Consider the following 27,239-nt stretch of genomic DNA (forward strand, 5'->3'; position numbering starts at 1 on the left):
TATAGTAAAATTAACACAGCAAAAAAATTCATATGACTGTTCCCATTGGCAGAAGGTTCAAGAACCAGAGGCCACCAATTGAAGGTGATTGGCAGGAGGCCCAAAGGCAACCGGAGGAAAAACATTTTTATGCAGGGAGTGGTTAGGATCTAGAATGCACTACCCGAGGGTGGTGGAGTCTGATTCAATCGTGGCTTTCAAAAGGGAACTAGAAAATACCAGAAAGAAAAAAAATTGCAGGACTACAGGAAGGGTGGGGGAGTGGGAGGAGCTGAAATGCTCCTGCAGAGAGCCGTACGGGCTCGACGGGCCGAATGGCCTCCTGTGCTATAATCATTCTATGACCAAATCCCATGACAACACTGCTGCACAGCCTAGTGTAATACAGGAAATGTCACCAAGTTATGCTAACTGGAACAAAAACTACTAAAATTTACAAAGAGTCAAAATCCAGTCCAATATTGAACAGTTTATTTACAGTTAGTGACATTTCACATTAAGAGCCCAGGTCTCAGCTCTTGTACAAAGTCACAAACCATCATTCCCTACAGGACAGGAGTCTCGCACACAATTACAAATACAAGTACTAAACACAATAGGCTTCATCCCTGCAGTCACTTCAGTCACTCTTCCGCCAGGCTGTGTTTGTCAAACAGGTACTCTCCCATGCCATTCTCAGGGGCTCCCAGTCTCTTCAGGTTGGTGATGTGATCGCCAAGCTTCTTGATCATCTTCACTTGCTCATCCAAGTAGTGGGTCTCCAGGAAGTCACACAACTGGAAAAAAAGAGGGAAACTAGTTATGTCCAGCAGCAGATTTCAAGGAACATCCTAGCTTCCCCAAGAGTTTAATCCTCTTGGACTGCAGGATAGTCTAGTGGTGCAATTGAGATTAATGGAATTACTGCATCATTAGATTAAACTTCCTGCACAATAGGGGCATAGATCCTAGAATCACTGGGACACATTTACTAGTCAATGTCCACAGTAGGCCAACCTCCCACCAATCAAAAACCTAAAAAGCACCAACACAAAGCTATTGGGCATAGAGATCTTTTGAATAGGCTCAAGGTTCCACCACCTCCAACTTAACAAAATGCCCACATTACAGCATCAAGAACTTACATGAGGGTCAGTCCTCTCAGTGGAGAGTTTGTGCAGATCCAGCAGACTCTGGTTGACATTCTTCTCCAGCTGCAGAGCTCTCTGCATCACCTCCAGACCATTGCTCCACTCATCCTGCTCTGGTTTCTGGAAAGGGAAATACAGACAGTTCACTGTACAATGGATTAAACAAACAAGTATTGAAGGAAATTAGGGGTGCAAACGTCTACTGTTACCATGAATCAATGTGTTAACAGAAAATAGAACTACTGCATTAAGCCAACACAACTCCCGGAGTCAAATAACAGATGTATTGAAGGGGAAGCTAGATATGTACTAGGGAGAGGTGTATAAAAGAATATGCAGATAGGGTTAGATGACACACGGTGGGAACTGGTTCGTGGAGTATAAACTCTGTCATGGACCGACTTGGCCAGTGTTATAAATTGGAACCAATTGCTTTGGAAAGTATTTGAAACAATCAGTCTAAGGGGTTCCAGACAGAAGGTCACTCGTTTATTGAGCCAAACCTTGATGTCCGCCAAGATGATTCGGCCTCCACGCCGATTCTGGAATTTCATCAGTTTCTCCGCGTGCTCCCGTTCCTCGTGTGACTGCTCCTTGAAGAACTCGGCAAAGTGACGCAGGGCAACATCATCCCGGTCAAAGTAATAGGACTATGGAGAGATCAGAAAAGTCGTTGTGTATCTCATAGCAGACCTATCATGGTTATTGTACATAAAGCCAACCTGGATTTTGCTTTCTTTCAAAGGGTTCAAGTCTCACTGAACTTGTTGTACATTAGCACAGGCCTACTTACTTCACTAACCTGGTAGAGTGGACAATCTGACCCCTAGCAATAGGGAAACTGGCCAATGGAAATGGCAAAAAAGAGGCAACATGAGCAAACTCAAGTGCATGAACTGCCTGAAAAGGGTGGTGGGAGCAGATTAAATAGTAACTTACAATTATTGGCCCAGAGCTATTGCCAAGGGGCATTAGAAGCAAACCCATTAAAGTCTAGTCACAGTGCACAGTTCATGTAGTACAAAGAGGAGACACTGGTCTGAGTCTTACTGGCTACATTCATCCCATGGAACTAAAAATCACCACAAGCAGCATTAATTTGGCACCTTCAACACTAATCAAGGCATTTCAGAGGAGAACCAGATACCAAGGAATAAAGGTTCATAAGCCTTCAGAATTTGAAGTGCTTGGTCAAGGTCAAGAAGTAGGAAAGCAGAGGAGTTAAGGGAGAGTTCCCCTGAGTAGGGTCAAAGTGGCTGAAGGATTTACCACCATTAAAGCAAAGGGAGTTAGAGAAAAGACAGAAGGGCACAAACTGATACTTAAAACTAGGAGATTAAGAATATTAGGAACAGGAGTAGGCCATTCAGCCACTCAAGCCTACTTCACCATTCAATTTGATCATGGCTGACCTGTAGCTTTACTCCATCCCCCTCGAGACCCTTACCCAACAAAACCATCTGTCTTGAAAGCTCCAATTGTCCCAGCATCCACAGCTAGGGGGCGGGAGGAGAAAGCAGGTAAAGAAAGTGTTCCAGATTTCCACCACCCTTGTGAAAAAGTACCTCCTGACTTCCCTCCTAAATGGGCTACTTCTAATTTTAAGATTACATCCCCTCATTGCAAAAGCAAAAGTAGGGAAAGGCCATGGAGTGATTTAGAAGTGAGGATAACAATTCTGATTTACACACTTTGAATGCAGAGTGTATTCCAAATATAAACTTCAACACCACACTCACAAGAGCCCAGGAAAGAGAATCATTAACATACTCAGAATATGGTTCAGTTACTGCAAGGACCAGAGAGGCAGTTTTTTAATTAATGCACAAGATGATTAATTAATATAATGCGATTTTAGCTCTAAAAATGAATTTACTGTGCATAGATTGAGGGGTGGGCTAGATACAGCACAGAATTTAGTAAAGTAACATTACATAGACTCCACTATGAAGTGGTCAGAAATACAAGACTCACCATGGAGAGATAAACATAGGAGGAATAGAGCTCCATGTTGATCTGCTTGTTGACAGCATCCTCACAGTCCTTGTGGTAGTTCTGACGCACTTGAGAAGCCATCCTAATTATTATTATTATTATTATTTATTGCTAAATCTAAACTTTGTTGAAGTAAGAAGCTGGGATTTAACCAACCCCCCAAACTCCTAGTATTTATACTGCTGGATAATCCAGGGCGTGACCGCCTAGGTGATGAGTGACATTCCTCAATACCCAATCAGAAGTGGCAGCCTCTCTCAGAGCACCAATCAAGTAAAGGGAGGAGGGGGAGATGACACCCAGAGCCAATCATGACTTTGAAAAATGAGTGTCATTGGCTGACAAGGCAATAAGGATCCCAAAGGATTCTTGGGGCCTGTGACTTTTGGGGTGTGTGTAGCTCTTCCTTAAAAACCGCCCCACGATGGCGAGCACTTCTTCGGCGGTGACGGGGCCAGCGATGACCTGTGCGGCGGCGGCGGCCAAAGCCTCGGCTGCTCCCGATGCTGCTGCTGCCCCGTCGCCGTTCCGGTTGATGACGATGAAGCTCGGGGTGAAGAGCTACACCCACCCCGACATGACTATTGAGGCGTGCGTGAAGGCCATGGCCGGGGTTGTCGGCCCTCCGGCCATAGTCGCCGCCTCAAAAATGTATGGGAAGGCTGTCTTTTTCCTGGAGTCCGAGCGGGCGGTGGCCCTGGCCATCGCCCAGGGGCTCACCGTGGGCGGGACTTTCCTGCCGGTGGACCCGCTGGAGGCCACCGCGCAGAGGGTTGTCCTATCAAACGTCCCGCCCTATATCGCCGGTGAGCTCCTCCTCCCCCACCTACGTCAACTTGGGGAGGTGAGGTCGGGGATTTCCCCGATCCCGCTCGGGCTCCGGGAAAGCAGCCTTCGCCATGTCTTCTCCTTCCGGCGCCAGGCTTTCGTTCGCCCAGCTCGTGCCTCCCGGGGATGGGGACGAGACCCTGCCCGTGGGGGGGGTCGCGGAACAACCCGCGGCGGGAATGGATCCATTGCTGGTGGCTTTGCCCCTCGACGGGTCGGGCGGCCAGGGGACCGGGCCGGGCGAGTCCTCTGATGATGAGCTCGCCCAGAGCGGCCCGGACCTTTCCCAGGTGCTGCTCGACTTCGTCGAGGTTTGCCAGAATTTTTCCCCGTCTGATGGGTCGGAGGCTGGGGGCGTTGCGGAGGAGGGCCCTCTGTCTGTGTCTCCGGCGCCGGGCGACTTGGAGGGGGCCGTGCTTTCGTTTTCTCCGGTCTCTCCGGTCTCTCCGGTCGTTCCGGCGCCTGGGGCGGAGGGGGTCTCCGAACCGCCGCCGCCTGCTGGCCCGGCCCCCCTAGAGGAGCCCGGGGGGGAATCCTCCGCTACCGATCCTGGGGGTGGGATCCGGGCGGAGGCGGGGCCGGCTGTCGCGGCCGGGCCGCCCGACGCGCACTGCGTGGCGGACGGTTCGGCCGCCGGTGGCGACCCCCCGGAGGAGGACGGGGACTCGGTGGTGAGGGCGGAGGAAGACTTAGAGTCCATCGCCGACGAGGCGATGGATGACCTCGCGCCCCTCGCCGGGACCCCCCTCGTTCTCATTCCCATCAGGGAGCTCCGGGAATTTGTGGCCACGAGCCAGGGTCGCCACAGGACCCAGCGGGCCCTCGACAGATGGTCGGGGCTGGCGCTGCTCGTCGGGTCGGCCCGCGTCGCCTACAAGACCATGGGTGCGGACGCGGGCGTGAGCCCGTCCGAGCTGTGTCGGTTCCGGGCATTCCTCACCGGGCTGCTAAGGGAGTGGCGGTCGACTAGCGGCCGCCCTCCCTTCCCCCGTTAGGTTTAAGTAGGGGTTGGTTGTGCTTCTGAAATGAAGATAACCATAGCCAGCCTCAACGTCAACGGCAGCAGGGAAGCTAGCCGCAGATTTAATAACTTTTCGGCCCTTCGGGACGGGAAGTATGCGGTGTGCTTCCTGCAAGAAACCCACACCGTTCCGGGAGACGAGGCCACGTGGCTCCTGGAGTGGCAAGGAGGGGTCAACATGAGTCACCTCTCCAGTGTTTCCAGTGGGGTGGCTATCTTGTTGGCCCCGCATTTTCAGCCGGAGATCTTGGGGGTCAAGGAGCTCGTGCCGGGCCGCTTGCTCCAGGTCACTGTTCGCCTGGGGGGCGTGCCGTTCCATCTAGTGAACGTGTACGCCCCCGGGGCCGGTGCGCAGCAAGCGCGCTTCTTTGAAGAAGTGTCCACTCTTTTGGGCTCCATCGACGCGGGCGAGTGCGTCGTCCTCGGGGGGGATTTTAATTGTACCCTCGAGGCGAGGGACCGCACGGGTACCCAGCCGAGCCCGGCGTCGGTGGGGAAGTTGAGGGACCTGGTCGGGTCCCTCGACTTGGTGGACGTCTGGCGTAATCTCCATCCCGACTCCAGCGCCTTCACCTTTGTGAGGTCTGGGGGAGGAGCGTCCAGGATCGACCGCCTCTACATTTCCCGGGCGTACGTCTCCTGCGTTCCGACGGCTTCCGTGCGGCCGGTGCCGTGCACGGACCACCACCTGGTGTGGGCGGAGCTCGTGCCGCCGCGCGCCGGGGGGGGGTCCGCGTACTGGCACTTTAACAACCTGCTGCTGGAGGACGCGCGGTTCCGGGATTCGTTCGGTCGGTTCTGGGCCGGCTGGAGAAGGAAGCAGGGGGGCTTCCCCTCCTTGAGGCTATGGTGGGATGTGGGCAAGGCTCACATCCGTCTCTTCTGTCAGGAGTACGCGAAGGGGTCGACCAAGAGGCGGGAGGCCCGGGTCGGGCAGTTGGAGAAGGAGGTGCTCGACCTGGAGTCCCGTCTCGGTCAAGTCGCCGAGGACCCGGCCCTGCGGCTGGCGTACGAAGAGAAGAAGGGCGCGCTGAAGGACCTGCGGCTCGTCGGGTCCCGAGGCGCGTACGTGAGGTCGCGTTTCCAGTTCCTGCGGGACCTGGACCGCGGCTCCCCCTTCTTCTACTCGCTGGAAAAAAGACGGGGGGTCCGTAAGCAGCTTTTGGAGCTGCTGGCCGACGACGGATCTCCGGTCTCGGATCCGGAGGGAATCCGCGCGGAGACCCGCGCCTATTACGGGGCTCTGTTCTCTCCGGATCCGTCCAGCGAGGACGCGCGCGGAGTTTTGTGGGAGGACCTGCCGAAGGTCGGCCTGGAGGGCGCCGAAAAATTGGACGCTCCTCTGAGTTTGGAGGAGCTGTCCGGCGCCCTCCGCCAGCTCTCTAGGGGGAAGTCCCCGGGGCTGGACGGGCTGACCGTGGAGTTCCACAGGGCGTTCTGGGGCGTCCTGGGGGGCGACTACGTGCGGGTCCTGGGGGAATGTTTGGCGACCGGGGAGATGCCCCTCTCGTGGCGCAGGGCGGTGATCGTCCTGCTGCCTAAGAGGGGTGATCTCCGCCTCCTTAAGAACTGGCGCCCGGTCTCCCTCCTCAGCACGGATTATAAAATCTTTGCCAGGGCCATGTCTGTTCGCCTTGGCACCGTGCTGGCCCGCATGATCCATCCCGACCAGTCCTACACGGTCCCGGGCCGGACCATTCACGATAATATCCATCTGGTCCGGGACCTGGTCCACCATTCCCAGAGGGCTGGTCTGTCGGTCGCCTTCCTTTCCCTGGATCAGGAGAAGGCGTTCGACAGGGTGGATCACGAGTATCTTTTCGGGACTCTGCGCGCTTTCGGGTTCGGGACGCATTTTGTCGCCCGGATCCGACTTCTGTACGCTGCCGCGGAGTGTCTGATTAAAGTTAACGGGTCCTTGACGGCGCCCCTTCGCTTCGGGAGGGGGGTGCGTCAGGGATGCCCCATGTCCGTCCAGTTATACGCCATTTGCGTGGAGCCTTTCCTGCGCCTCTTGCGGAAGAGGTTGGCGGGATTGGCTCTGCAAGGGCCGGGCGTGGAGGTGGTCCTCTCGGCTTACGCCGATGACGTGCTCCTCGTGGTCACGGATCCCGTTGACTTGCGGAGGATGCGGGAATGCCAGCAGATTTACTCGGACGCATCCTCCGCCAGGATCAACTGGGGGAAATGTTCTGGACTCCTGGTGGGTCAGTGGCAGGTGGACTCTCTGCCGGAGGAGTTCAGGCCCTTCGCCTGGAGTACTACGCACCTCCTCTACTTGGGAGTCTACCTCAGCCCGGCCGAGGACGCCTGGCCGGCGAACTGGCACGAGCTGGAGGCCAAAGTCACCGCTCGCTTAGGACGCTGGACAGGATTGCTCCGAGTGTTGTCCTACAGGGGTCGGGCGTTGGTCATAAACCAACTGGTGGCCGCCATGTTGTGGTACCGGTTGGTTACTCTGACCCCCCCCCCGCGTTTGTCGCCAAGATACAGAAGAAGCTCGTCGACTTCTTCTGGAACAACAGGATGCACTGGGTCGCTGCCGCGGTTCTGAGTCTCCCGCTTAGGGAGGGCGGTCAGGCGTTGGTGTGCCTCCGCACCCAGGTTGCGACTTTCCGTCTTCGGACGCTGCAGAGATACCTGTACGTCGAGAATCCTCCAAGATGGTGTGCGCTGGCGACGTATTTTTTCCGCCAGCTGCACGGCCTCAATTACGACACGCAGCTCCTGTTTTTGGAGGGGAGCGGCAGGCGTGAGAGCCTGCGGGAGCTGCCTGTCTTTTACCAGGAACTACTATGGGTTTGGAATTACGTCGCCTCCAGGCGGAGCTCTCCCCCGTCAGGAGCGGCGGCTGTCCTCCGGGAGCCGCTGTTCAGGAATCCGCACCTCCACGTCCGCGAGTTCGGGTGGCTGGCGGAACGCAGGGCTGTGCCTGCCAGGGTGACTAGAGTCGGGGACCTACTCGATGGCGGAGGAGCGGGCTGGATGGCGCCAGAGGAGCTGGCGAGGCGCATGTCGTGGGACGACGTCCGGCTCGCGGTCAATGCCATCGGGGCGGTGAAAGCGATGCTGCCCCCCGGCGCCACGAGGTGCGTCGAGGCGGCTCGGGCACGTGGGGAGATCCCGTCCGAGCTTACTCCGGTTCGGACGGAATTCCTTATCGGCGCCTTTCCCCGAGACTCCCCTCGGGGATCGGCGCCTCACAACTTGAGCCGTCTCGAGGAAATACCCTCCGTGCTTTTTCATTCTGCGCGGAGGGGTTTCCTGTACGGGCTGCTCTTGCACACCTTCCACTTTGCCATCTTCGCCTGCCGTCCGGACACGCCGTGGCGTGCCGTTTTACCTCCGGACGGAGGCGGAGGTCCCCAATGGGGGGCTCTCTATGCGGGAGTCCTCCCTTGTTCTATCGGGGATTTGGCCTGGAGGGTGTTGCACAGAGCAGTTCCGTGCAATAGATTTTTAAGTAGGTTTACGGACTCCCAGACCGCCTGTTTGTTTTGTGGTCTGGAGGAGTCCGTCTTTCACGTTTACACGGGGTGTGAGAGGTTGCAGCCCCTCTTCCATTTTTTGAGGGGGCTGCTCCTCAAATTTTGGTTGCACTTCAGTCCCACGCTCCTGATCTACGGTCACCCCGTGCGGAGGGGAGCGGGCGGGTCGGAGGACCTCCTCGTGGGCCTGCTCCTGGGCCTGGCCAAGAAAGCCATCAATTGGTCCTGGCAGCGGGCGAGCGAGGGGGTCGTCCGACCGGATTGCCTCCCCCTCTTCCGTGGCCATGTTCGCGCCTGGGTGGCCCTAGAGATGGAGCACGCGGTGTCCGCCGGCACGCTCGAGCTTTTTCGTGACCGGTGGGCGCCGCGGGGACTGGAGTGCATTGTTAATCGGGACAACCAAATTTTAATTTGATTGGTGGAGGGTTATTTAAAAGGGTAATTGGGTTTTTTTGTCACCTTATTTGTGAAATTGTTTCTTTTTTTGGGTCCAATGAAAAGAGAGGGGGAGATGACACCCAGAGCCAATCATGACTTTGAAAAATGAGTGTCATTGGCTGACAAGGCAATAAGGATCCCAAAGGATTCTTGGGGCCTGTGACTTTTGGGGTGTGTGTAGCTCTTCCTTAAAAACCGCCCCACGATGGCGAGCACTTCTTCGGCGGTGACGGGGCCAGCGATGACCTGTGCGGCGGCGGCGGCCAAAGCCTCGGCTGCTCCCGATGCTGCTGCTGCCCCGTCGCCGTTCCGGTTGATGACGATGAAGCTCGGGGTGAAGAGCTACACCCACCCCGACATGACTATTGAGGCGTGCGTGAAGGCCATGGCCGGGGTTGTCGGCCCTCCGGCCATAGTCGCCGCCTCAAAAATGTATGGGAAGGCTGTCTTTTTCCTGGAGTCCGAGCGGGCGGTGGCCCTGGCCATCGCCCAGGGGCTCACCGTGGGCGGGACTTTCCTGCCGGTGGACCCGCTGGAGGCCACCGCGCAGAGGGTTGTCCTATCAAATGTCCCGCCCTATATCGCCGGTGAGCTCCTCCTCCCCCACCTACGTCAACTTGGGGAGGTGAGGTCGGGGATTTCCCCGATCCCGCTCGGGCTCCGGGAAAGCAGCCTTCGCCATGTCTTCTCCTTCCGGCGCCAGGCTTTCGTTCGCCCAGCTCGTGCCTCCCGGGGATGGGGACGAGACCCTGCCCGTGGGGGGGGTCGCGGAACAACCCGCGGCGGGAATGGATCCATTGCTGGTGGCTTTGCCCCTCGACGGGTCGGGCGGCCAGGGGACCGGGCCGGGCGAGTCCTCTGATGATGAGCTCGCCCAGAGCGGCCCGGACCTTTCCCAGGTGCTGCTCGACTTCGTCGAGGTTTGCCAGAATTTTTCCCCGTCTGATGGGTCGGAGGCCGGGGGCGTTGCGGAGGAGGGCCCTCTGTCTGTGTCTCCGGCGCCGGGCGACTTGGAGGGGGCCGGGCTTTCGTTTTCTCCGGTCTCTCCGGTCTCTCCGGTCGTTCCGGCGCCTGGGGCGGAGGGGGTCTCCGAACCGCCGCCGCCTGCTGGCCCGGCCCCCCTAGAGGAGCCCGGGGGGGAATCCTCCGCTACCGATCCTGGGGGTGGGATCCGGGCGGAGGCGGGGCCGGCTGTCGCGGCCGGGCCGCCCGACGCGCACTGCGTGGCGGACGGTTCGGCCGCCGGTGGCGACCCCCCGGAGGAGGACGGGGACTCGGTGGTGAGGGCGGAGGAAGACTTAGAGTCCATCGCCGACGAGGCGATGGATGACCTCGCGCCCCTCGCCGGGACCCCCCTCGTTCTCATTCCCATCAGGGACCTCCGGGAATTTGTGGCCACGAGCCAGGGTCGCCACAGGACCCAGCGGGCCCTCGACAGATGGTCGGGGCTGGCGCTGCTCGTCGGGTCGGCCCGCGTCGCCTACAAGACCATGGGTGCGGACGCGGGCGTGAGCCCGTCCGAGCTGTGTCGGTTCCGGGCATTCCTCACCGGGCTGCTAAGGGAGTGGCGGTCGACTAGCGGCCGCCCTCCCTTCCCCCGTTAGGTTTAAGTAGGGGTTGGTTGTGCTTCTGAAATGAAGATAACCATAGCCAGCCTCAACGTCAACGGCAGCAGGGAAGCTAGCCGCAGATTTAATAACTTTTCGGTCCTTCGGGACGGGAAGTATGCGGTGTGCTTCCTGCAAGAAACCCACACCGTTCCGGGAGACGAGGCCACGTGGCTCCTGGAGTGGCAAGGAGGGGTCAACATGAGTCACCTCTCCAGTGTTTCCAGTGGGGTGGCTATCTTGTTGGCCCCGCATTTTCAGCCGGAGATCTTGGGGGTCAAGGAGCTCGTGCCGGGCCGCTTGCTCCAGGTCACTGTTCGCCTGGGGGGCGTGCCGTTCCATCTAGTGAACGTGTACGCCCCCGGGGCCGGTGCGCAGCAAGCGCGCTTCTTTGAAGAAGTGTCCACTCTTTTGGGCTCCATCGACGCGGGCGAGTGCGTCGTCCTCGGGGGGGATTTTAATTGTACCCTCGAGGCGAGGGACCGCACGGGTACCCAGCCGAGCCCGGCGTCGGTGGGGAAGTTGAGGGACCTGGTCGGGTCCCTCGACTTGGTGGACGTCTGGCGTAATCTCCATCCCGACTCCAGCGCCTTCACCTTTGTGAGGTCTGGGGGAGGAGCGTCCAGGATCGACCGCCTCTACATTTCCCGGGCATACGTCTCCTGCGTTCCGACGGCTTCCGTGCGGCCGGTGCCGTGCACGGACCACCACCTGGTGTGGGCGGAGCTCGTGCCGCCGCGCGCCGGGGGGGGGTCCGCGTACTGGCACTTTAACAACCTGCTGCTGGAGGACGCGCGGTTCCGGGATTCGTTCGGTCGGTTCTGGGCCGGCTGGAGAAGGAAGCAGGGGGGCTTCCCCTCCTTGAGGCTATGGTGGGATGTGGGCAAGGCTCACATCCGTCTCTTCTGTCAGGAGTACGCGAAGGGGTCGACCAAGAGGCGGGAGGCCCGGGTCGGGCAGTTGGAGAAGGAGGTGCTCGACCTGGAGTCCCGTCTCGGTCAAGTCGCCGAGGACCCGGCCCTGCGGCTGGCGTACGAAGAGAAGAAGGGCGCGCTGAAGGACCTGCGGCTCGTCGGGTCCCGAGGCGCGTACGTGAGGTCGCGTTTCCAGTTCCTGCGGGACCTGGACCGTGGCTCCCCCTTCTTCTACTCGCTGGAAAAAAGACGGGGGGTCCGTAAGCAGCTTTTGGAGCTGCTGGCCGACGACGGATCTCCGGTCTCGGATCCGGAGGGAATCCGCGCGGAGACCCGCGCCTATTACGGGGCTCTGTTCTCTCCGGATCCGTCCAGCGAGGACGCGCGCGGAGTTTTGTGGGAGGACCTGCCGAAGGTCGGCCTGGAGGGCGCCGAAAAATTGGACGCTCCTCTGAGTTTGGAGGAGCTGTCCGGCGCCCTCCGCCAGCTCTCTAGGGGGAAGTCCCCGGGGCTGGACGGGCTGACCGTGGAGTTCCACAGGGCGTTCTGGGGCGTCCTGGGGGGCGACTACGTGCGGGTCCTGGGGGAATGTTTGGCGACCGGGGAGATGCCCCTCTCGTGGCGCAGGGCGGTGATCGTCCTGCTGCCTAAGAGGGGTGATCTCCGCCTCCTTAAGAACTGGCGCCCGGTCTCCCTCCTCAGCACGGATTATAAAATCTTTGCCAGGGCCATGTCTGTTCGCCTTGGCACCGTGCTGGCCCGCATGATCCATCCCGACCAGTCCTACACGGTCCCGGGCCGGACCATTCACGATAATATCCATCTGGTCCGGGAGCTGGTCCACCATTCCCAGAGGGCTGGTCTGTCGGTCGCCTTCCTTTCCCTGGATCAGGAGAAGGCGTTCGACAGGGTGGATCACGAGTATCTTTTCGGGACTCTGCGCGCTTTCGGGTTCGGGACGCATTTTGTCGCCCGGATCCGACTTCTGTACGCTGCCGCGGAGTGTCTGATTAAAGTTAACGGGTCCTTGACGGCGCCCCTTCGCTTCGGGAGGGGGGTGCGTCAGGGATGCCCCATGTCCGTCCAGTTATATGCCATTTGCGTGGAGCCTTTCCTGCGCCTCTTGCGGAAGAGGTTGGCGGGATTGGCTCTGCAAGGGCCGGGCGTGGAGGTGGTCCTCTCGGCTTACGCCGATGACGTGCTCCTCGTGGTCACGGATCCCGTTGACTTGCGGAGGATGCGGGAATGCCAGCAGATTTACTCGGACGCATCCTCCGCCAGGATCAACTGGGGGAAATGTTCTGGACTCCTGGTGGGTCAGTGGCAGGTGGACTCTCTGCCGGAGGAGTTCAGGCCCTTCGCCTGGAGTACTACGCACCTCCTCTACTTGGGAGTCTACCTCAGCCCGGCCGAGGACGCCTGGCCGGCGAACTGGCACGAGCTGGAGGCCAAAGTCACCGCTCGCTTAGGACGCTGGACAGGATTGCTCCGAGTGTTGTCCTACAGGGGTCGGGCGTTGGTCATAAACCAACTGGTGGCCGCCATGTTGTGGTACCGGTTGGTTACTCTGACCCCCCCCCCGCGTTTGTCGCCAAGATACAGAAGAAGCTCGTCGACTTCTTCTGGAACAACAGGATGCACTGGGTCGCTGCCGCGGTTCTGAGTCTCCCGCTTAGGGAGGGCGGTCAGGCGTTGGTGTGCCTCCGCACCCAGGTTGCGACTTTCCGTCTTCGGACGCTGCAGAGATACCTGTACGTCGAGAATCCTCCAAGATGGTGTGCGCTGGCGACGTATTTTTTCCGCCAGCTGCACGGCCTCAATTACGACACGCAGCTCCTGTTTTTGGAGGGGAGCGGCAGGTGTGAGAGCCTGCGGGAGCTGCCTGTCTTTTACCAGGAACTACTATGGGTTTGGAATTACGTCGCCTCCAGGCGGAGCTCTCCCCCGTAAGGAGCGGCGGCTGTCCTCCGGGAGCCGCTGTTCAGGAATCCGCACCTCCACGTCCGCGAGTTCGGGTGGCTGGCGGAACGCAGGGCTGTGCCTGCCAGGGTGACTAGAGTCGGGGACCTACTCGATGGCGGAGGAGCGGGCTGGATGGCGCCAGAGGAGCTGGCGAGGCGCATGTCGTGGGACGACGTCCGGCTCGCAGTCAATGCCATCGGGGCGGTGAAAGCGATGCTGCCCCCCGGCGCCACGAGGTGCGTCGAGGCGGCTCGGGCACGTGGGGAGATCCCGTCCGAGCTTACTCCGGTTCGGACGGAATTCCTTATCGGCGCCTTTCCCCGAGACTCCCCTCGGGGATCGGCGCCTCACAACTTGAGCCGTCTCGAGGAAATACCCTCCGTGCTTTTTCATTCTGCGCGGAGGGGTTTCCTGTACGGGCTGCTCTTGCACACCTTCCACTTTGCCATCTTCGCCTGCCGTCCGGACACGCCGTGGCGTGCCGTTTTACCTCCGGACGGAGGCGGAGGTCCCCAATGGGGGGCTCTCTATGCGGGAGTCCTCCCTTGTTCTATCGGGGATTTGGCCTGGAGGGTGTTGCACAGAGCAGTTCCGTGCAATAGATTTTTAAGTAGGTTTACGGACTCCCAGACCGCCTGTTTGTTTTGTGGTCTGGAGGAGTCCGTCTTTCACGTTTACACGGGGTGTGAGAGGTTGCAGCCCCTCTTCCATTTTTTGAGGGGGCTGCTCCTCAAATTTTGGTTGCACTTCAGTCCCACGCTCCTGATCTACGGTCACCCCGTGCGGAGGGGAGCGGGCGGGTCGGAGGACCTCCTCGTGGGCCTGCTCCTGGGCCTGGCCAAGAAAGCCATCAATTGGTCCTGGCAGCGGGCGAGCGAGGGGGTCGTCCGACCGGATTGCCTCCCCCTCTTCCGTGGCCATGTTCGCGCCTGGGTGGCCCTAGAGATGGAGCACGCGGTGTCCGCCGGCACGCTCGAGCTTTTTCGTGACCGGTGGGCGCCGCGGGGACTGGAGTGCATTGTTAATCGGGACAACCAAATTTTAATTTGATTGGTGGAGGGTTATTTAAAAGGGTAATTGGGTTTTTTTGTCACCTTATTTGTGAAATTGTTTCTTTTTTTGGGTCCAATGAAAAGAGAGGGGGAGATGACACCCAGAGCCAATCATGACTTTGAAAAATGAGTGTCATTGGCTGACAAGGCAATAAGGATCCCAAAGGATTCTTGGGGCCTGTGACTTTTGGGGTGTGTGTAGCTCTTCCTTAAAAACCGCCCCACGATGGCGAGCACTTCTTCGGCGGTGACGGGGCCAGCGATGACCTGTGCGGCGGCGGCGGCCAAAGCCTCGGCTGCTCCCGATGCTGCTGCTGCCCCGTCGCCGTTCCGGTTGATGACGATGAAGCTCGGGGTGAAGAGCTACACCCACCCCGACATGACTATTGAGGCGTGCGTGAAGGCCATGGCCGGGGTTGTCGGCCCTCCGGCCATAGTCGCCGCCTCAAAAATGTATGGGAAGGCTGTCTTTTTCCTGGAGTCCGAGCGGGCGGTGGCCCTGGCCATCGCCCAGGGGCTCACCGTGGGCGGGACTTTCCTGCCGGTGGACCCGCTGGAGGCCACCGCGCAGAGGGTTGTCCTATCAAATGTCCCGCCCTATATCGCCGGTGAGCTCCTCCTCCCCCACCTACGTCAACTTGGGGAGGTGAGGTCGGGGATTTCCCCGATCCCGCTCGGGCTCCGGGAAAGCAGCCTTCGCCATGTCTTCTCCTTCCGGCGCCAGGCTTTCGTTCGCCCAGCTCGTGCCTCCCGGGGATGGGGACGAGACCCTGCCCGTGGGGGGGGTCGCGGAACAACCCGCGGCGGGAATGGATCCATTGCTGGTGGCTTTGCCCCTCGACGGGTCGGGCGGCCAGGGGACCGGGCCGGGCGAGTCCTCTGATGATGAGCTCGCCCAGAGCGGCCCGGACCTTTCCCAGGTGCTGCTCGACTTCGTCGAGGTTTGCCAGAATTTTTCCCCGTCTGATGGGTCGGAGGCCGGGGGCGTTGCGGAGGAGGGCCCTCTGTCTGTGTCTCCGGCGCCGGGCGACTTGGAGGGGGCCGGGCTTTCGTTTTCTCCGGTCTCTCCGGTCTCTCCGGTCGTTCCGGCGCCTGGGGCGGAGGGGGTCTCCGAACCGCCGCCGCCTGCTGGCCCGGCCCCCCTAGAGGAGCCCGGGGGGGAATCCTCCGCTACCGATCCTGGGGGTGGGATCCGGGCGGAGGCGGGGCCGGCTGTCGCGGCCGGGCCGCCCGACGCGCACTGCGTGGCGGACGGTTCGGCCGCCGGTGGCGACCCCCCGGAGGAGGACGGGGACTCGGTGGTGAGGGCGGAGGAAGACTTAGAGTCCATCGCCGACGAGGCGATGGATGACCTCGCGCCCCTCGCCGGGACCCCCCTCGTTCTCATTCCCATCAGGGACCTCCGGGAATTTGTGGCCACGAGCCAGGGTCGCCACAGGACCCAGCGGGCCCTCGACAGATGGTCGGGGCTGGCGCTGCTCGTCGGGTCGGCCCGCGTCGCCTACAAGACCATGGGTGCGGACGCGGGCGTGAGCCCGTCCGAGCTGTGTCGGTTCCGGGCATTCCTCACCGGGCTGCTAAGGGAGTGGCGGTCGACTAGCGGCCGCCCTCCCTTCCCCCGTTAGGTTTAAGTAGGGGTTGGTTGTGCTTCTGAAATGAAGATAACCATAGCCAGCCTCAACGTCAACGGCAGCAGGGAAGCTAGCCGCAGATTTAATAACTTTTCGGTCCTTCGGGACGGGAAGTATGCGGTGTGCTTCCTGCAAGAAACCCACACCGTTCCGGGAGACGAGGCCACGTGGCTCCTGGAGTGGCAAGGAGGGGTCAACATGAGTCACCTCTCCAGTGTTTCCAGTGGGGTGGCTATCTTGTTGGCCCCGCATTTTCAGCCGGAGATCTTGGGGGTCAAGGAGCTCGTGCCGGGCCGCTTGCTCCAGGTCACTGTTCGCCTGGGGGGCGTGCCGTTCCATCTAGTGAACGTGTACGCCCCCGGGGCCGGTGCGCAGCAAGCGCGCTTCTTTGAAGAAGTGTCCACTCTTTTGGGCTCCATCGACGCGGGCGAGTGCGTCGTCCTCGGGGGGGATTTTAATTGTACCCTCGAGGCGAGGGACCGCACGGGTACCCAGCCGAGCCCGGCGTCGGTGGGGAAGTTGAGGGACCTGGTCGGGTCCCTCGACTTGGTGGACGTCTGGCGTAATCTCCATCCCGACTCCAGCGCCTTCACCTTTGTGAGGTCTGGGGGAGGAGCGTCCAGGATCGACCGCCTCTACATTTCCCGGGCATACGTCTCCTGCGTTCCGACGGCTTCCGTGCGGCCGGTGCCGTGCACGGACCACCACCTGGTGTGGGCGGAGCTCGTGCCGCCGCGCGCCGGGGGGGGGTCCGCGTACTGGCACTTTAACAACCTGCTGCTGGAGGACGCGCGGTTCCGGGATTCGTTCGGTCGGTTCTGGGCCGGCTGGAGAAGGAAGCAGGGGGGCTTCCCCTCCTTGAGGCTATGGTGGGATGTGGGCAAGGCTCACATCCGTCTCTTCTGTCAGGAGTACGCGAAGGGGTCGACCAAGAGGCGGGAGGCCCGGGTCGGGCAGTTGGAGAAGGAGGTGCTCGACCTGGAGTCCCGTCTCGGTCAAGTCGCCGAGGACCCGGCCCTGCGGCTGGCGTACGAAGAGAAGAAGGGCGCGCTGAAGGACCTGCGGCTCGTCGGGTCCCGAGGCGCGTACGTGAGGTCGCGTTTCCAGTTCCTGCGGGACCTGGACCGCGGCTCCCCCTTCTTCTACTCGCTGGAAAAAAGACGGGGGGTCCGTAAGCAGCTTTTGGAGCTGCTGGCCGACGACGGATCTCCGGTCTCGGATCCGGAGGGAATCCGCGCGGAGACCCGCGCCTATTACGGGGCTCTGTTCTCTCCGGATCCGTCCAGCGAGGACGCGCGCGGAGTTTTGTGGGAGGACCTGCCGAAGGTCGGCCTGGAGGGCGCCGAAAAATTGGACGCTCCTCTGAGTTTGGAGGAGCTGTCCGGCGCCCTCCGCCAGCTCTCTAGGGGGAAGTCCCCGGGGCTGGACGGGCTGACCGTGGAGTTCCACAGGGCGTTCTGGGGCGTCCTGGGGGGCGACTACGTGCGGGTCCTGGGGGAATGTTTGGCGACCGGGGAGATGCCCCTCTCGTGGCGCAGGGCGGTGATCGTCCTGCTGCCTAAGAGGGGTGATCTCCGCCTCCTTAAGAACTGGCGCCCGGTCTCCCTCCTCAGCACGGATTATAAAATCTTTGCCAGGGCCATGTCTGTTCGCCTTGGCACCGTGCTGGCCCGCATGATCCATCCCGACCAGTCCTACACGGTCCCGGGCCGGACCATTCACGATAATATCCATCTGGTCCGGGAGCTGGTCCACCATTCCCAGAGGGCTGGTCTGTCGGTCGCCTTCCTTTCCCTGGATCAGGAGAAGGCGTTCGACAGGGTGGATCACGAGTATCTTTTCGGGACTCTGCGCGCTTTCGGGTTCGGGACGCATTTTGTCGCCCGGATCCGACTTCTGTACGCTGCCGCGGAGTGTCTGATTAAAGTTAACGGGTCCTTGACGGCGCCCCTTCGCTTCGGGAGGGGGGTGCGTCAGGGATGCCCCATGTCCGTCCAGTTATATGCCATTTGCGTGGAGCCTTTCCTGCGCCTCTTGCGGAAGAGGTTGGCGGGATTGGCTCTGCAAGGGCCGGGCGTGGAGGTGGTCCTCTCGGCTTACGCCGATGACGTGCTCCTCGTGGTCACGGATCCCGTTGACTTGCGGAGGATGCGGGAATGCCAGCAGATTTACTCGGACGCATCCTCCGCCAGGATCAACTGGGGGAAATGTTCTGGACTCCTGGTGGGTCAGTGGCAGGTGGACTCTCTGCCGGAGGAGTTCAGGCCCTTCGCCTGGAGTACTACGCACCTCCTCTACTTGGGAGTCTACCTCAGCCCGGCCGAGGACGCCTGGCCGGCGAACTGGCACGAGCTGGAGGCCAAAGTCACCGCTCGCTTAGGACGCTGGACAGGATTGCTCCGAGTGTTGTCCTACAGGGGTCGGGCGTTGGTCATAAACCAACTGGTGGCCGCCATGTTGTGGTACCGGTTGGTTACTCTGACCCCCCCCCCGCGTTTGTCGCCAAGATACAGAAGAAGCTCGTCGACTTCTTCTGGAACAACAGGATGCACTGGGTCGCTGCCGCGGTTCTGAGTCTCCCGCTTAGGGAGGGCGGTCAGGCGTTGGTGTGCCTCCGCACCCAGGTTGCGACTTTCCGTCTTCGGACGCTGCAGAGATACCTGTACGTCGAGAATCCTCCAAGATGGTGTGCGCTGGCGACGTATTTTTTCCGCCAGCTGCACGGCCTCAATTACGACACGCAGCTCCTGTTTTTGGAGGGGAGCGGCAGGTGTGAGAGCCTGCGGGAGCTGCCTGTCTTTTACCAGGAACTACTATGGGTTTGGAATTACGTCGCCTCCAGGCGGAGCTCTCCCCCGTCAGGAGCGGCGGCTGTCCTCCGGGAGCCGCTGTTCAGGAATCCGCACCTCCACGTCCGCGAGTTCGGGTGGCTGGCGGAACGCAGGGCTGTGCCTGCCAGGGTGACTAGAGTCGGGGACCTACTCGATGGCGGAGGAGCGGGCTGGATGGCGCCAGAGGAGCTGGCGAGGCGCATGTCGTGGGACGACGTCCGGCTCGCGGTCAATGCCATCGGGGCGGTGAAAGCGATGCTGCCCCCCGGCGCCACGAGGTGCGTCGAGGCGGCTCGGGCACGTGGGGAGATCCCGTCCGAGCTTACTCCGGTTCGGACGGAATTCCTTATCGGCGCCTTTCCCCGAGACTCCCCTCGGGGATCGGCGCCTCACAACTTGAGCCGTCTCGAGGAAATACCCTCCGTGCTTTTTCATTCTGCGCGGAGGGGTTTCCTGTACGGGCTGCTCTTGCACACCTTCCACTTTGCCATCTTCGCCTGCCGTCCGGACACGCCGTGGCGTGCCGTTTTACCTCCGGACGGAGGCGGAGGTCCCCAATGGGGGGCTCTCTATGCGGGAGTCCTCCCTTGTTCTATCGGGGATTTGGCCTGGAGGGTGTTGCACAGAGCAGTTCCGTGCAATAGATTTTTAAGTAGGTTTACGGACTCCCAGACCGCCTGTTTGTTTTGTGGTCTGGAGGAGTCCGTCTTTCACGTTTACACGGGGTGTGAGAGGTTGCAGCCCCTCTTCCATTTTTTGAGGGGGCTGCTCCTCAAATTTTGGTTGCACTTCAGTCCCACGCTCCTGATCTACGGTCACCCCGTGCGGAGGGGAGCGGGCGGGTCGGAGGACCTCCTCGTGGGCCTGCTCCTGGGCCTGGCCAAGAAAGCCATCAATTGGTCCTGGCAGCGGGCGAGCGAGGGGGTCGTCCGACCGGATTGCCTCCCCCTCTTCCGTGGCCATGTTCGCGCCTGGGTGGCCCTAGAGATGGAGCACGCGGTGTCCGCCGGCACGCTCGAGCTTTTTCGTGACCGGTGGGCGCCGCGGGGACTGGAGTGCATTGTTAATCGGGACAACCAAATTTTAATTTGATTGGTGGAGGGTTATTTAAAAGGGTAATTGGTTTTTTTTGTCACCTTATTTGTGAAATTGTTTCTTTTTTTGGGTCCAATGAAAAGAGAGGGGGAGATGACACCCAGAGCCAATCATGACTTTGAAAAATGAGTGTCATTGGCTGACAAGGCAATAAGGATCCCAAAGGATTCTTGGGGCCTGTGACTTTTGGGGTGTGTGTAGCTCTTCCTTAAAAACCGCCCCACGATGGCGAGCACTTCTTCGGCGGTGACGGGGCCAGCGATGACCTGTGCGGCGGCGGCGGCCAAAGCCTCGGCTGCTCCCGATGCTGCTGCTGCCCCGTCGCCGTTCCGGTTGATGACGATGAAGCTCGGGGTGAAGAGCTACACCCACCCCGACATGACTATTGAGGCGTGCGTGAAGGCCATGGCCGGGGTTGTCGGCCCTCCGGCCATAGTCGCCGCCTCAAAAATGTATGGGAAGGCTGTCTTTTTCCTGGAGTCCGAGCGGGCGGTGGCCCTGGCCATCGCCCAGGGGCTCACCGTGGGCGGGACTTTCCTGCCGGTGGACCCGCTGGAGGCCACCGCGCAGAGGGTTGTCCTATCAAATGTCCCGCCCTATATCGCCGGTGAGCTCCTCCTCCCCCACCTACGTCAACTTGGGGAGGTGAGGTCGGGGATTTCCCCGATCCCGCTCGGGCTCCGGGAAAGCAGCCTTCGCCATGTCTTCTCCTTCCGGCGCCAGGCTTTCGTTCGCCCAGCTCGTGCCTCCCGGGGATGGGGACGAGACCCTGCCCGTGGGGGGGGTCGCGGAACAACCCGCGGCGGGAATGGATCCATTGCTGGTGGCTTTGCCCCTCGACGGGTCGGGCGGCCAGGGGACCGGGCCGGGCGAGTCCTCTGATGATGAGCTCGCCCAGAGCGGCCCGGACCTTTCCCAGGTGCTGCTCGACTTCGTCGAGGTTTGCCAGAATTTTTCCCCGTCTGATGGGTCGGAGGCCGGGGGCGTTGCGGAGGAGGGCCCTCTGTCTGTGTCTCCGGCGCCGGGCGACTTGGAGGGGGCCGGGCTTTCGTTTTCTCCGGTCTCTCCGGTCTCTCCGGTCGTTCCGGCGCCTGGGGCGGAGGGGGTCTCCGAACCGCCGCCGCCTGCTGGCCCGGCCCCCCTAGAGGAGCCCGGGGGGGAATCCTCCGCTACCGATCCTGGGGGTGGGATCCGGGCGGAGGCGGGGCCGGCTGTCGCGGCCGGGCCGCCCGACGCGCACTGCGTGGCGGACGGTTCGGCCGCCGGTGGCGACCCCCCGGAGGAGGACGGGGACTCGGTGGTGAGGGCGGAGGAAGACTTAGAGTCCATCGCCGACGAGGCGATGGATGACCTCGCGCCCCTCGCCGGGACCCCCCTCGTTCTCATTCCCATCAGGGAGCTCCGGGAATTTGTGGCCACGAGCCAGGGTCGCCACAGGACCCAGCGGGCCCTCGACAGATGGTCGGGGCTGGCGCTGCTCGTCGGGTCGGCCCGCATCGCCTATAAGACCATGGGTGCGGACGCGGGCGTGAGCCCGTCCGAGCTGTGTCGGTTCCGGGCATTCCTCACCGGGCTGCTAAGGGAGTGGCGGTCGACTAGCGGCCGCCCTCCCTTCCCCCGTTAGGTTTAAGTAGGGGTTGGTTGTGCTTCTGAAATGAAGATAACCATAGCCAGCCTCAACGTCAACGGCAGCAGGGAAGCTAGCCGCAGATTTAATAACTTTTCGGTCCTTCGGGACGGGAAGTATGCGGTGTGCTTCCTGCAAGAAACCCACACCGTTCCGGGAGACGAGGCCACGTGGCTCCTGGAGTGGCAAGGAGGGGTCAACATGAGTCACCTCTCCAGTGTTTCCAGTGGGGTGGCTATCTTGTTGGCCCCGCATTTTCAGCCGGAGATCTTGGGGGTCAAGGAGCTCGTGCCGGGCCGCTTGCTCCAGGTCACTGTTCGCCTGGGGGGCGTGCCGTTCCATCTAGTGAACGTGTACGCCCCCGGGGCCGGTGCGCAGCAAGCGCGCTTCTTTGAAGAAGTGTCCACTCTTTTGGGCTCCATCGACGCGGGCGAGTGCGTCGTCCTCGGGGGGGATTTTAATTGTACCCTCGAGGCGAGGGACCGCACGGGTACCCAGCCGAGCCCGGCGTCGGTGGGGAAGTTGAGGGACCTGGTCGGGTCCCTCGACTTGGTGGACGTCTGGCGTAATCTCCATCCCGACTCCAGCGCCTTCACCTTTGTGAGGTCTGGGGGAGGAGCGTCCAGGATCGACCGCCTCTACATTTCCCGGGCATACGTCTCCTGCGTTCCGACGGCTTCCGTGCGGCCGGTGCCGTGCACGGACCACCACCTGGTGTGGGCGGAGCTCGTGCCGCCGCGCGCCGGGGGGGGGGTCCGCGTACTGGCACTTTAACAACCTGCTGCTGGAGGACGCGCGGTTCCGGGATTCGTTCGGTCGGTTCTGGGCCGGCTGGAGAAGGAAGCAGGGGGGCTTCCCCTCCTTGAGGCTATGGTGGGATGTGGGCAAGGCTCACATCCGTCTCTTCTGTCAGGAGTACGCGAAGGGGTCGACCAAGAGGCGGGAGGCCCGGGTCGGGCAGTTGGAGAAGGAGGTGCTCGACCTGGAGTCCCGTCTCGGTCAAGTCGCCGAGGACCCGGCCCTGCGGCTGGCGTACGAGGAGAAGAAGGGCGCGCTGAAGGACCTGCGGCTCGTCGGGTCCCGAGGCGCGTACGTGAGGTCGCGGATCCAGTTCCTGCGGGACATGGACCGCGGCTCCCCCTTCTTCTACTCGCTGGAAAAAAGACGGGGGGTTCGTAAGCAGCTTTTGGAGCTGCTGGCCGACGACGGATCTCCAGTCTCGGATCCGGAGGGAATCCGCGCGGAGACCCGCGCCTATTACGGGGCTCTGTTCTCTCCGGATCCGTCCAGCGAGGACGCGCGCAGAGTTTTGTGGGAGGACCTGCCGAAGGTCGGCCTGGAGGGTGCCGAAAAATTGGACGCTCCTCTGAGTTTGGAGGAGCTGTCCGGCGCCCTCCACCAGCTCTCTAGGGGGAAGTCCCCGGGGCTGGACGGGCTGACCGTGGAGTTCCACAGGGCGTTCTGGGGCGTCCTGGGGGGCGACTACGTGCGGGTCCTGGGGGAATGTTTGGCGACCGGGGAGATGCCCCTCTCGTGGCGCAGGGCGGTGATCGTCCTGCTGCCTAAGAGGGGTGATCTCCGCCTCCTCAAGAACTGGCGCCCGGTCTCCCTCCTCAGCACGGATTACAAAATCTTTGCCAGGGCCATGTCTGTTCGCCTTGGCACCGTGCTGGCCCACATGATCCATCCCGACCAGTCCTACATGGTCCCGGGCCGGACCATTCACGATAACATCCATCTGGTCCGGGACCTGGTCCACCATTCCCAGAGGGCTGGTCTGTCGGTCGCCTTCCTTTCCCTGGATCAGGAGAAGGCGTTCGACAGGGTGGATCACGAGTATCTTTTCGGGACTCTGCGCGCATTCGGGTTCGGGACGCATTTTGTCGCCCGGATCCGACTTCTGTACGCTGCCGCGGAGTGTCTGATTAAAGTTAACGGGTCCTTGACGGCGCCCCTTCGCTTCGGGAGGGGGGTGCGTCAGGGATGCCCCATGTCCGGCCAGTTATACGCCATTTGCGTGGAGCCTTTCCTGCGCCTCTTGCGGAAGAGGTTGGCGGGATTGGCTCTGCAAGGGCCGGGCGTGGAGGTGGTCCTCTCGGCTTACGCCGATGACGTGCTCCTCTTGGTCACGGATCCCGTTGACTTGCGGAGGATGCGGGAATGCCAGCAGATTTACTCGGACGCATCCTCCGCCAGGATCAACTGGGGGAAATGTTCTGGACTCCTGGTGGGTCAGTGGCAGGTGGACTCTCTGCCGCAGGAGTTCAGGCCCTTCGCCTGGAGTACCACGCACCTCCTCTACTTGGGAGTCTACCTCAGCCCGGCCGAGGACGCCTGGCCGGCGAACTGGCACGAGCTGGAGGCCAAAGTCACCGCTCGCCTAGGATGCTGGACAGTATTGCTCCGAGTGCTGTCCTACAGGGGTCGGGCGTTGGTCATAAACCAACTGGTGGCCGCCATGTTGTGGTACCGGTTGGTTACTCTGATCCCCCCCCCTGCGTTTGTCGCCAAGATACAGAAGAAGCTCGTCGACTTCTTCTGGAACAACAGGATACACTGGGTCGCTGCCGCGGTTCTGAGTCTCCCGCTTAGGGAGGGCGGTCAGGCGCTGGTGTGCCTTCGCACCCAGGCTGCGACTTTCCGTCTTCGGACACTGCAGAGATACCTGTACGTCGAGAATCCTCCCAGATGGTGTGCGCTGGCGATGTATTTCTTCCGCCAGCTGCACGGCCTCAATTACGACACGCAGCTCCTGTTTCTGGAAGTGGGCAGCAGGCGTGCCAGCCTGCAGGAGCTGCCTGTCTTTTACCAGGAACTGCTATGGGTTTGGAACTCCGTCGCCTCCAGGCGGAGCTCTCCCCCGTCAGGAATGGCGGCTGTCCTTCGAGAGCCGCTGTTCAGGAATCCGCACCTCCGCGTCCGTGAGTTCGGGTGGCTGGCGGAGCGGAGGGCTGTGCCTGGCAGGGTGACTAGAGTCGGGGACCTACTCGATGGCGGAGGAGCGGGCTGGATGGCGCCGGAGGAGTTGGCGAGGCGCATGTCGTGGGACGACGTCCGGCTCGCGGTCGATGCCATCGAGGCGGTGAAGGCGAAGTTGCGCCCCGGCGCCACGAGGTGTATCGAGGCGGCTCCAGCGCGTGGGGCGATCCCGCCCGGGCTTACTCCCGTTCGGACGGAATTCCTTATCGGCGCCCTGCCCCAAAGCTCCCCTAGGGATTTGGTGCCTCACAACTTGAGCCGTCTCGAGGAGATGCCCTCCGTGCTTTTCCATTCTGCGCGGAGGGGTTTCCTGTACGGGCTGCTCTTGCACACCTTCCACTTTGCCATCTTCGCCTGCCGTCCGGACACGCCGTGGCGTGACGTTTTACCTTCCGGCGGAGGCGGAGGTCCCCAATGGGGGGCTCTCTATGCGGGAGTCTTCCCTTGTTCTATTGGGGACTTGGCCTGGAGGGTGTTGCACAGAGCAGTCCCGTGCAACAAGTTCCTAAGTAGGTTCACGGACTCCCGGGCCGCCTGTTTGTTCTGCGGTCTGGAGGAGTCCGTGTTCCATGTTTATGTTGGGTGTGGGAGGTTGCAGCCCCTCTTCCATTATTTGAAGGGGCTGCTCCTCGAATTTTGGTTGCACTTCAGTCCTACGCTCTTGATCTACGGTCACCCGGTGCGGAGGGGAGCGGGCAGGTCGGAGGACCTCCTCGTGGGTCTGCTCCTGGGCCTGGCCAAGAAAGCCATTAATTGGTCCAGGCAGCGGGCGGTCGAGGGGGTCGTCCGGCCGGATTGCCTCCCTCTCTTCCGCGGCCATGTTCGCGGCCGGGTGGCCCTGGAGATGGAGCACGCAGTGTCCGCCGGCGAGCTCGAGCTCTTTCGAGACCGGTGGGCGCCGCGGGGACTGGAGTGCGTAGTTGGTTTAAACAACCAGACTTTAATTTAAGTGGTTAAGTTTTGTTTCGGGGTTTATTGGACTGGTTGGTAGTGTATTTGTTTAATGTATTTTTATTGGTTTAAACAAAAAGAGGGGGAGATGACACCCAGAGCCAATCATGACTTTGAAAAATGAGTGTCATTGGCTGACAAGGCAATAAGGATCCCAAAGGAAGGGGACACTAGCGTAGTGGTAAATTTAGTGAACTAATTAATCCGGAGGATTTGACTGATGATCTGAGTTCAAATCCATCCACGGCTGTTGGGGAATTTAAATTTATAGAAAAAAAAATAAGGATCCCAATCGCCCTGACTTTCCTCAAACACAGTTCGAATATCTGGAATCACAGGCTTATCTTTAGGCTAATCAATTGGGACGATTAAATCATCAATCAGAAACATTTAAACCATAAGTGCCCCCCTTTTTAAAGGGGCACAAACAATAAGTTCCAAATTATGACAAAACTGACATAAAAACTTTAAAAATTATAATTGAGTTCCCTGGATCCACTCCGCACTCCAGTCCCTCTGGTGCCCACCGGTTAGGGAAATCCTCAAAGGGAACCATCAGACACTGCGTGCTCCCTCTTCAGGGACACCCAGGCATTGGTTGTAGCCACGGAAGAGAGGTGGGCAGCCGGAGCGAACACCCCCCCCGCATCGACCGCGCTCTGCCTGGACCAGTTGAGGGCCACCTTGCCCAGGTTAATTGAATCCTCCGTTGTTTGCGAGTCAGTGTCTTTTGAATAGTTCTGCGTGGTTCAGTGGGTTGGTCATTTTCAGGTATCTGCGGGTTTGAGGGAACATCCAAACTGATCAGTGAGTCTGCAAAGCGGGTCAGGAGAATGGAAAGTGCGTGTGATGAATGTGACAAACACAAGTGCTCAGAAGTAAGAGAGGAAATAGCAGAGGCTCTGACCATCATTTTCCAATCTTCTCTGGCTTCAGGTGTGGTGCCAGAGGACTGGAGGACTGCTAACGTGGGACCGTTGTTTAAAAAGGGAGAAAGGGATAGGCCGAATAATTACAGGCCAGTCAGCCTAACCTCAGTGGTGGGAAAATTATTGGAAACATTTCTGAGCGACAGGATAAATCTTCATTTAGAAAGACACGGATTAATCAGTGACAGTCAGCATGGATTTGTTAAGGGAAGGTCGTGTCTGACTAACTTGATTGAATTTTTTGAGGAGGTAACCAGGAGGGTCGATGAGCGTAGTGCATTTGATGCAATGTAAATGGATTTTAGCAAGGTTTTTGATAATGTCCTGCAAGGCAGACTGGTCACGAAAGTTAAAGCCCATGGGATCCAAGGCAAAGTGGCAAGTTGGATCCAGAATTGGCTCAGAGGCAGGAAACAAAGGGTAATGGTCGAAGGGTGTTTTTGTGACTGGAAGGCTGTTTCCAGTGGGGTTCCGCAGGGCTCAGTACTGGGTCCTTTGCTTTTTGTGGTATATATCAATGATTTAGACTTGAATGTAGGAAGTATGATTAAGAAGGTTGCAGATGATACAAAAATTGGCTGTGTGGTTGATAATGAAGAAAGCTGAAGACTGCAGGAAGATATCAATGGACTGGTCAGGTGGGCAGAACAGTGGCAAATGGAATTCAATCTGGAGAAGTGTGAGGTCATGCATTTGTGGAGGGCTAACAAGGCAAGGGTTAAATGGTAGGACACTGAGAAGTGCAGAAGATCAGAGGGACC

At 60.0% G+C, this 27,239-nt stretch overlaps 1 protein-coding gene across 1 annotated transcript in view; it reads right to left on the reverse strand.

Moving 5' to 3' along the window:
- The window catches only part of LOC147099826 (ferritin heavy chain B-like), a 50,714-nt gene continuing 23,475 nt past the window's right edge, over nt 1–27,239 (reverse strand). The window contains exons 4-6 of the mRNA XM_085969398.1: nt 1,634–1,780; nt 1,125–1,250; nt 1–776 (exon numbers count right to left, since the gene is read on the reverse strand). Coding sequence (XP_085825524.1) covers nt 624–776; nt 1,125–1,250; nt 1,634–1,780 — 426 coding nt within the window. The 3' untranslated portion in view covers nt 1–623. The remainder of the gene's footprint in view (nt 777–1,124; nt 1,251–1,633; nt 1,781–27,239) is intronic.

The sequence above is a fragment of the Somniosus microcephalus genome, chromosome 28, assembly GCF_052327205.1.
Source record: "Somniosus microcephalus isolate GS21.2 chromosome 28, FLI_Smic_1.0, whole genome shotgun sequence".
NCBI classification, from domain to species: Eukaryota; Metazoa; Chordata; class Chondrichthyes; order Squaliformes; family Somniosidae; genus Somniosus; species Somniosus microcephalus.